We start from the raw sequence: 10947 nt of genomic DNA on the forward strand, positions 1-10947 counted from the left end.
TCTTGTATAGTTTTATTGTGTGTTTGGCCTTTTTGTTTGTTTGTTTGTTTGTTTGTTTGTTTGTTTGTTCGTTTGTTTCAATTTCTTTTATTTACTTTCACTTAAATTGGGTTTTTTTTCATTCTCTGATTTTGTTCAATTATTCAGACACATATTTAATCCCATATGTGAGCCACTGTGGGTCATTTGGTTGAAAAAGATGATATGATAAATATCTTGCATCCAACAATAATAAAGTCATATGCTCCTTAAAATAAAACAATTTTGGCTTAAATGTTTTCTTATTCTATCACAAGTTTGTTTTCATCAATAACGTTTACTCGCCGAGCACTCTGTTAGAAAACCCCTGTGTGATACAATCCAAAACAACAGCTCTGCCATACATTATTCCACTATGAAGCTAATACATTAAACATTTTTGTTGACATTGTCAGAGAGGTGATATTTCTGCTTTATGTTTATTATTGGGGTCGTAGTGGGTGATGGTGGTGTACTGGAGTGTATTAAATGACAGACTCTGCTCTCTAACGCAGCTCTAAGAAGTGAATCAACTGATGATTGGAGTTGTTGGATGCATTTATTTATCTATCTATCTATCTATCTATCTATCTATCTATCTATCTATCTATCTATCTATCTATCTATCTATCTATCTATCTATCTATCTATCTATCTATCTATCTATCTATCTATCTATCTATCTATCTATCTATCTATCTATCTATCTATCTATCTATCTATCTATCTATCTACATTCCCATACCGCATCATCAGCGCCTGGTCCCTGACGTCATCGCGTCACGTCCTATGGTCACGTTGCACGCAGCCCGCAGAGAGAAGGAGCGGTGTTTGGTTTGTTTGGCTGAAAGTCACCATCAGCTGCGGAGGGTGTCGGACTCAGTCCATGGTCCTCCTGGTACATAATAAAGACCCCTTTTGAAAAAGAAAAAAGGAAGCAACGGATCTCTTCTTCAACAGGACGGGAGATGGACAATAGTAAACGGACTGTGGTGGTTACAGGTTTGTCTTGTGGGTTTGTTTTTATTTGGTAGCAGTGTGGTTGAAGTGGTGGAAAAGTTGAGTTGATGACAGCTGCTATCGTTAATGGCGTCAGTGTGTTACTGCTTCACTCCGCTGCAGCTGTGAACTGTTCAAAGAAATGTTTAGCCTACAATTTAATAACCTGACAGGCTAGGTACAATTGTTATCTCGTATTTCTGATGTCTCTCTTGAAAGGCCATCTCTCTTAAAACGATATACTGTGACATCTGTGCGAAATTAAAAAATATCTTTGATGTTTACAGAATCTCTTCATACTAAGGATTAATTATGCGATTTGTTACAAAAATAGGTTTATGTTTCAGGGGGTAAGTTAACTAATTTCATCAACTACATTCATTCATCAAAATCAAAGTGATCTTAGACAATGAATATGGTTGTCAGAAAACCAAATGATGTCCATGTCTATCTGTTATGTCCATAAAAGAGTTAATATATGTCTAACAATATATGAGGGAGAAAGGCCTGTGAAAATATTTTAAATATTACCCCCCCCTGCAGTAAACACACTTTTTTTGACAAAGGAAGACTTCCTGGAGTTTTTCCTTCTTCATTGCTCTATTTCATCTTATTTTAAGTAAAGTTTGCCCTGTCACCAACATCAGACAGCTTTCCAGACATGTCATTATTGATTTGGACAAACTTATTATAAGTAAATACAATAACCACCTGATTGTGTTTCCGTATGAATATGTCATACTGTATTAATAGTAATTCATTACATTTTCTTGCTGATTACATGTCATCGCATTATGATATGAAAGTGTGTTTTCAGCTGTGTGTTGGGACAGATCTGTCTTTAGGGCTGCAACTAACGGTTGTTTTAATTATCGATTATTCAATTAGTTGTTTGGGCTTTAAAATGGGAAAAATGTGGATCACTGTTTCCCACAACCTAAAGTGATGTTCTCAAATGTCTCTTTATTCCCCACCAACAGTTCAAAACTCAAAGAAATTCAGTTTACTGGCACAGAAGACTCAAGAAAATGACTCAAAGCGATTGACAGATTAACAGAATACTTGGAAATTAATTTAATAGTTGGCACCTAATTGATTAATCGACTAATCATAGCAGCAATATCTGTCTTGGAAGCTGCTTTGCAATTTTATATTTCAGAAAACATGTCGCATCAGTATCCATTACATTTAGAAAAAATCCTAAATGTTGATTACAGTGATGTTAATATAACCCATGATTGTTTGTGTGTTGTTGTGAGTGCACAAGCTTCAGTTTTTAACATTTAATCTGGACAGAGGTACCAGAGCCAGTGACTTGGTGTTTTCAGACACAAAGGCTTGCAGAAGCTTGCTATCCCAGCTGATGGAGGGTGTGTGGACTGCCTGGGAACAGCAACCTCACAATAGCAGGCCGGCTGGCAGCTGCCGACCCCTCACTCTGCTCCTTTTCAGCAGTCTGTCAGACAGACAGATCCTCCCTCCACCCAACCCCCAGGGACCCTGCTGACCCCAAGAAGGGTGGTGGAGGGGGGACCGGCTATATAAAGAAGCCTGCGTGAATATCCATCGTCTGCTGATAGTGATTGATTTTATTTTGGTCATTCAAGGAGAGCAGCACAGTGGAGCACTGCAGAACATAGAAAGATAATCCTAAACTGCAACGTCTTGTTGAAAAATCCAAAATATATAAAGACATACTGGTTAACATTTTATATTATAAACGAAACACACAGCTTATTTTTGACAGTATCATGCAGTTACACTAAAACATTAAAATATATCTACCAATTAATTCAGTCAAAAACTACATTAAAGACTCTTATTCACGTCATAAAAACAGTGAAGTAGACAGAATTGAATGATTTCACATTGCAACAATAAACTGCCAAAGTAGACCTGGCCTTGCACAAGTTACATTTCTTTATAATCACCCATCCCTTTTATTTCCATTTTCAGTTCAATTATTAGTCACACCAGTAAGTTTCTCCTCCTATGAACAAACCAGACTAAGCCGATATTGTGAAATACTTTATAATGTGAAAACAACTGGACAGAATGAGATCAGTTCAGTATTATTACAGCAGCTGAAATAACTGACATGTTTTTTCGCAGGTTTTGGGCCATTTGGAGAGCACACTGTCAACTCCAGCTGGGTAGCAGTACAGGTGTGTTTTACCTCTTTATTGCTGTTATATGCACGTTCATGAATTCTAGTTTTTCCTGTTTTATTAAATGTGACCTGGACAGAAATTAGTACAAGCAAGTTTTTAAATGAAACAGTTTAAAGCTCTGGGTTTGGGTTTGTTGAGTCTGGTTTTGGGTTTGTTGGTGATTCGCATCAGACATTTACACATTTAGGTATTTTTACACTCAGAAAAGCCACAGAAATCCTTCCAATCTTGTCCAAAATACTAAATTTCCATTCTGAAAAAAATATACGCTCATCATGAAATGTGGCATGTTTTTAACGGGTGATGGTCTGTATCATCATTTACACAGAGCCATTAATAGTCTTCATGTTGAGTTGTTAGTAATAGTAATAAAATAGGAGCAGGTGTGACTTTTTGTACCTGTTTGTATGACGGCTACATGATGCTAACCTAGCCGCCCTCCTGCTTCACACTGTGCAGCAGTGTGCCGGAGGGGGTCCGTGTCCCTGCTGGAGAAACCGCATGTGGGGGATGATGGTGGTTGTCAGGGTGTCTAGACGAACTTGATAAGGATATTAAAGGCAAACAAAAGGCCGCTTTGTGTCGGGGTCACAGACGTGGTCAAACAAGCCTCTTTTCAATATAAGTAGGGGTCAGTGTCCAGGGCCTGCAGGGAGATTGGGGGTAGGTGTTGGTCTATTGGCTGTGAATTTGACACAGATTTGTCTTACTTGTAGTGTGTGTGATTGCATCTTTTATTTCATGTCTTTATGGCAGTGTTTCTTTTTCTAAAGAAGGTTGAGTTGATAATGCAAATTTAGCATTAAATTGTGTTGTTTGAGAATGACAGCGCTGTTTAGATTTGATTGGATTTGGATTGTTATGGATTGAAAATATTGTTATAATTTTAGCATAATAAATCTTGTGACATGGCACACTGAAGCAGATGACAGTAGGTCCTCAACTAAGCCCAAGATGATGTTCTCAAATGTCTTTCAGTCCACAACTCAAAGATATTTAGTTCATTATCATAGAAACAAAAGAAACCAGAATTATACTAGTTTGAGGAGCTGTAATCAGACAATTTTGATATTTTTTGTCAGAAAAATCACTCAAATAGAATAAAATCAGAGTGGGTGGCGATTAATTTTCTGTTAATTGACTTATCAACTAATCATTGGAGTTGTAGATGATACGGACATGAAGTATAATTGACAAAGAAATGGGCAAAGAGCTCAATAGGCAGTTAAAGCAAATAAAATAAAAAGGCTTGTTACTGTTATGCTTAAAAACTGATACAGATACTTTGTTAATCAAAGTGATTTACTGCATGTGTATTACAGGTGTAATTCATGACATCACCTCCATCCACTGAGGACAGGTCACCTGACCATTTTTCATATCTTTGAATCACCATCACTTTGCTACTGATGTGTGCCCTCGTTCACATTTCACTTTAATACATTGTCGTCAGTTTCAAATATTTGTACATAAAAACATTCCTTATCTCATTTAACATGTGTGTAGTGAGTATTGTATCATTTGAAGAATTTAGAGAATACAGCTGGTTACAGTACTCTTAATTACCATTAACATCTTATAGAATGAACGGGACCACATGCTAAAACAGTGTTAGCTGTCATCACTGTAAAATGCACAAGAGAAAAAAGACAAATGGCTGTTTTTTTAATGCAAAAAAACCCAACCTAACCCTAACCAGTTGTTGTTTGTCCTGACAGGAGCTGAAGAAGCTTGGACTGGGTAGTGAAGTGGACTTGCATGTATACGAGGTTCCTGTAGAGTACCAGACAGTCCAGAGTTTGGTCCCGTCATTATGGAAGCAGTATCACCCACAGGTAAGAGAGCGTGGGGTTCAAACAAGCCGAGAGGTCATAGCCACAGCTATTTAAATGCAAGACATTATTTATTCTGACTCGTGTTTCATTTTTTCATTTTGTTTTCCAGTTGGTAGTTCATGTTGGAGTCTCAGGTATGGCCACCACTGTCACGTTGGAGAAGTGTGGCAGAAATCACGGTTACACGGGTCTGGACAACAGCAGCTTCTGTCCTGATTCGGCGTGCTGCATTGTGGGAGGCCCAGACTGTATCGACTCCGTTATTGACATGGAATCAGTCTGCAAGAGAGTAACCGCCTCCGGGCTGGGAGTATGTGTGTCTGTCTCCTTAGACGCTGGAAGGTAATTGTTGTTTTTTTAGACTCTTCATATCTGAGGATGGCATGTTTTAGCTGTTGAGGGGTAAAGACGATATGAAAATGCCTAAAAGCCGTACTGAATCAGTATTTACTCAACATGATGAGGTGAAATTGCCTTAAAACCAGGAGTAGAGTAAGAATTGTCTCAATATGTGCAAACTGAAGCTTGGGAGAAGAAGTGTGCACTACTGTCTGCCACGTGTCTTTATTGAATACCACTGGAGGGCACCAAATTCTACATCTAAATGAGTTGCTTTAAATTGAACAGAAAAGTAATAATTGCAAATGTCTTTGTAAAATCCAAAGAGTGTATAGGTTATGCAATGCATCTCAAATACATATTATTGATTTCATTTCCCACCCCTAATTTTTGTGTGGAGTTATTACCTCTGCCTTTAATATCCACTGGAGAGTATATACTAATTTAACATTTATTTTAAATGATTAAATGCCTTAATATGTTACCTCTTATTGATTGAGCAATAATGTCTTTTTGTCATGGTGGATTTTATCATGGTGGAACAGTATATTATTAAAGCTTGGGACACTATCATAGCTTTATTACTGTCTATACAGCTGATGCACATACTGCTCTGGTTGATATGGTGATCTATTACAGGATAGCTGCTACAAACAGTGAACTTGTTGCCAAGACTGTAAATGTCGACGTTATCTGTCTCATAAACTGAAGATATAGTAACAATATCAGTGGAGTTTTGGTAAAAATGTTCAAATTAAGAACACTAACTCATGTCAAACTCTGAGCTCTGGCTGTTAAGCTGTACTATTTATTTCTAGTGCAGACGTGCAAAGACTTAAGGCGCCTTTAGACTGTGACTGCACAATATCAATTTGAGACTGTCAGATTGTGCTCTGAACGGTGCTGAATTGTAGCACTATGATGTAAAGTTTATGAAAGCAGAGGCACGTCAGCCATCTGTGCTGCTCCTCATATTTTGAAAATGTAGCCACAGAAACAAAAAGTCACACAAACTTGTTTTCCATTTCTCCTCCATCCATGGTTTGTATTTGTCATGGATGTATGTAGGAGAACAAGTGTGTTTTTCTCTAAACTTGCCTTCTCTAACCCTAAACCAAAAATGTTAAGATGTCAATTTTTGTCTCAGACAGCCGAAAATCACACAGTAAACGGGTCTTTACTTTCACTCACAATGATGTGCTGAGATCTGATGATAAGATGATAGAATAAAGTATAAATATGTCTAGTAAACAGTTGTTATTATGTGTTCTGTTTCTTGGATCCAAAACTCTTCATTCATTTGATTCCTTTGCAGGTATCTCTGTGATTTCACCTATTACACGTCTCTGTACCTGAGTCACGGCCGCTCTGCCTTCGTCCACGTGCCTCCTCTCGGAAAGCCTTACAGCGGGGAAGACCTGGGCCGTGCGCTGCAGGCGATTATCCAGGAGATGCTGGAGCTCCTGAACCAGGCTGAGAAGAAGATCCACTGCCAGCAGCACTTCCACTAAGTGACCTCTAGATACCTACCAGCCTCTCCAGCCCTCACCACGCAAAGAGATATTGCACTTAACCACAAGTAGCCAAACCTCTTCTTTTTTTAATTGTTGTCTTGACTTGGACATAATGGAAACTTCAGTGTACAGAATATTTTCAGTGTTTGTCTCTCTCTGTCTTGATGTTTGCTTCTTGTTTTGTTAGGTCTGATTCGGTTATTTTTTAGGGTGATTTCACACCTGCCTTTTTAGTTCGGTTGAATCGAAAACTGGTTCGATTACCTCCTTGGTGCGGTTCTTTTGGGCAGGTGTTAACACGTGGGTGTGGACCAAAACAACTGGACTGAGACCTTGTCAAAGAGGTACATTAAGTTCGGTTACAAAAGAGCTCTGGTACGGTTCATTTGTGGTATGAATGTGATCCGTCCTAGATCCGACCCAACTGCAGGAAGCATTGCGCATTTTGTGGATCAAACTAGTTTCTCTCACCAGCTGCACTGCGCATTATGCTCCCTTTTTCTCTTCTTTGCATAACATGAAGCAACACATTGTACTCTAGAAGTTACACATTGAAGTGTTTCACGTGTGCCATTCTGCTTATATATTTGGCCCAGACGACTAAGCTGAATTATCCATATATCACATTGGATGATGTATGGATAATTGGCACCAGCCAATTTGCCATGCTGGGGGTGCACCAATGTGAAAAAAATGAAAAACCTATTTAGTTTTTTTGGGGTTTTTTTGTCAGAAACTGCAGATACACTATTTACGAAACACATGATTAATTTTTTATTTATCATTGTTCTTATTAATAAGAATATGAATAAGAAAACACTTGAAAAGTAGCCGCTGCTCTGCATCTTTCTGCAGCATGGAGGCGAGGAGAGGAGAGAGAGATGCTGTTTATTTCAGTAATAACAGTAGTGCACTTAATTGCTGATAGAGAATATCTTCAAAGATCATTGTACTAACCAAGGCTTCTGTGTGGCACAAGTACACCTTCGTATCCGTCCATACATTTGTTTTATTTTCTGTCTTTTTTAAATGTTGTAGCCAATCTGCTGTTCCCGGAAAAACAAACTCTCCTTTCTCCGTCCTCCAACCTCGTGAGATTTCTGACCAATAAATGGAGTGACAGATCCCACGCGGCTTTTGTTCATACATTTTGGCTCACTTGAAATGTTGCTGTGTGAAACCAAACCGAACCAAAGATGATTGGGACAGAAGCGAAGGTGTGAAAACGACTTTGATGTCTCCCAACGGTGAGAAGATAAAATGGGAGTCTCAAGTCCAAGTTCACATTGTAGAATAAACTTGTCCCGCTTCAAGGAACATTAAACTTGTTTTTTGGAGTTAAAAATAGCAAAAAGATTTTCACGTACAGCTACTGCAGAGGGTCTGGATGTGGTGGATATTTCATACTAAAACCCCAAATGTGACTTCTATTGTTGCACCTTATAGGGTTAGGGTTACTGAAATGGTTATAGAAGTCACATTTGGGGAAACTGTTGAATGTCTTTAATTTCTTTGAGTTTCACTGAGCTTCACCACTGGATTTATTATCAAACCTCCCAATGTTTTTATTTCTGTTGATGTAACTTTAATTCACAATATGTTGCAGTCATCAGATTATCAGGGTGTTTGCACCTGAATGTCTTTAAATGATTAATGTACATGATACATTATGGTTTATGTAGTAATTATGTAGCAGTAACTGTTTGTTCATTTCAGTTTCCTTCAGATATTATTTTCCCAGCTGCTTTAAAACCTAACTGTGCTGTTTTATGTTTGATGATTAATTGTTTTGTGAGTCTTTTTTCTTTATAAGAAGTTGTGAATTTTGCCTTCTTTTACAAAGGTGATTTAAATCAGGGAACGGGTTGGTTCCAGCTCATATTCCCCCATTTTGTTGGCCCAATCCTGACATGAAACCACAAATCCACCCCTCTGAGATCTGGCCCCAGGCTGTGCAATATTATTTTACAGATCTCAGGTTCGTTGATATGGGTAATTCATGTTATATTTTATTGAGGCTACACAATTATTTGAGAAAATATACAGAAAGTCTCAGATAGCATGAAACAGAAGATCTTCTGTTTCAACCCTTAAAAACAAAGCTCATATACATACAACAATATCTTATCTATCTATGTCTATTAATATTGTTTTCAAAGAACTGAAGTTTTTCCCCACTAATTGTAATTCTCTATGTGAGGTATGCTTTATAGATGAATAATGCTTTATTATCTTTTATTTGTTGAATTGTTAAACTAACTGCAGCCAATTCATTCAGTCTGTGATGATGCCTCTCCCAGGTGTAAATGCTCTGTTTTATGGCTTTTTTATTGGATTTTCTTCCATTTCACACTGTACACCAGCGTGTCCCATACTGCTGAGTCAACAGGACAGACCACGCCACCTAACATGACTTCTCTGAATGATCTACATACTGATTCAGAAAACTTTGGACCCCCAAGAATCTTGTCTGTTTGCGGGGAAACTTGGATCTAGATGTTTTAGCTAGTCGTAGGAAACTAAATGAACACTGTGTCGTGTTGCAGCAGTGGCCTTTCCCAGAGCTCTTAGTTACGTTGTATGTTGTTTTTTTTCATGTTGCTGCCAGTGAGTTTGGGTAAATGATCATTATTTTTAGCTGTGTGCGTCATTTTAATTGCTATTCAGTACCATGGTTTTGCCCACAAAGTACTATAGTGTCCTGAAGAAATGAGCAGAACAGTATTAAACTTCTTCTCAGATCTAAACTTTTATCTTCGTCATTTATGCTACATCTTTGGTTCTGTGATCTAAAGCTTTTTCATAGAAATATTGTTTTGACAGGCAGGTTTTAGTTCTGAGTCTGCAGGTGCTGATATTTTTCTGTACGTGGCATTGTGGCTGCTTTGGTTGTGAAGGAGCTGTCCCTAAAATGTCTGTTCACAAATGTAGAAAACCTCCATATGTGTCAAGTTTACATACGAGGTGACCTCTGATCCTGGCTGTCTCCTGTGCCTTGCTGTTGTTTATGTGTGTTATGAAAAGGCCTTAAAAATGCCCAGCGGGTCAGTTCAAAAGATAAATACTGATGCTGTCCAGTCAGATGTGTGGCTACCTCAGAAATACTTTTTTATCTCGGAGTGTGCTCTGTTGTATGATGTCATTATGGCTCTGTGATTTATTGTGAGAAGATGTCTTCTTCTGCTTCTGACATTAACAAAGCACTGTTACAACAAGTAATCTTGGCTTTGTAAAAGGAAAAGCTTTCAAGTAAAGAGAATTAAAAGATTAAAACTAATATCTTTGTCTCATCCTTTTTTTTCAAAACAGAAATATGACAGATTGTTGTTTAAGCATATTTGTGACTTCATGAACTCCACGCTATGATGTTGGTAAAATGTTGGTCAAAGATTGTAGATACATCAGCTTGACTTCTCAACTCAAAATCGTTGTTAAATTATTAATCAAACTGTATTAATACATCTGTGAAGATTCTCAGTCATGCAGGTCATGGTATATCCAGAAAAGGTGGTATGGCTAACTTTTTACACTCTTTTCTGGTTGAAAAGTGAGACAAGCACAGTACACTCAGAAACAGCACTAGTGGAAACATTCAGATCTTTTACTTAAGTGATAGTAGCAATACCACAATATAAAATACCACACTGCAAGTAAAAGTCCCACAATCAAGGTTTTTCGCCCCCCCTTCCCCATTTTTGACTTTTTCGACATTACCGGCCCTGTCGTATTTTTCATTTTTTGCCCGGTTTGGAAAATCCTTCACAATTTTCACATAACGCCCCAACTGTGCTTGATTTTGCCCCTTTCTCACTCAGCCCGCCCCCCTGGCCCCTTTTAGCAAGGTTTGGGACAATCGCCCACCCTTCCCCATTTTTGACTTTTTCGACACTACCAGCCCTGTCGTTTTTTTCATTTTTTGCCCGGTTTGGAAAATCCTTCACAATTTTCACACAATGCCCCAACTGTACTTGAAAGTAAATTAAATAAATCAAAATGTACACCAAGTATCAAAACTAAGAGAATCAAACTATGCAGACTATTATTATTACATTGCTTCATATATGTTATCTG

The 10947-nt window shown here is 38.0% G+C and overlaps 1 protein-coding gene across 1 annotated transcript; it reads left to right on the forward strand.

Moving 5' to 3' along the window:
- Positions 1 to 883: 883 nt before the first annotated feature.
- LOC133985315 (pyroglutamyl-peptidase 1-like) lies at positions 884 to 10153 on the forward strand. Its single transcript, XM_062424910.1, has 5 exons — positions 884 to 1020; positions 3130 to 3182; positions 4907 to 5023; positions 5133 to 5365; positions 6678 to 10153. Exons 1-5 carry the CDS (start codon positions 987 to 989, stop codon positions 6871 to 6873), a joined length of 633 nt encoding a protein of 210 aa, XP_062280894.1. The 5' UTR covers positions 884 to 986; the 3' UTR covers positions 6874 to 10153.
- The last annotated feature ends 794 nt before the right edge of the window (positions 10154 to 10947 follow it).

This window comes from Scomber scombrus, chromosome 8 (genome assembly GCF_963691925.1).
Source record: "Scomber scombrus chromosome 8, fScoSco1.1, whole genome shotgun sequence".
Lineage (NCBI taxonomy): Eukaryota > Metazoa > Chordata > Actinopteri > Scombriformes > Scombridae > Scomber > Scomber scombrus.

Excerpts from the sequence above, each read along its gene's own strand:
- LOC133985315 (XM_062424910.1), top strand. The coding sequence starts at position 987 with ATGGACAATAGTAAACGGACTGTGGTGGTTACAG. Across the intron at positions 1,021-3,129 it reads ACGGACTGTGGTGGTTACAG|GTTTTGGGCCATTTGGAGAG; the intron begins GTTTGTCTTGTG and ends GTTTTTTCGCAG. Across the intron at positions 3,183-4,906 it reads CCAGCTGGGTAGCAGTACAG|GAGCTGAAGAAGCTTGGACT; the intron begins GTGTGTTTTACC and ends TTGTCCTGACAG.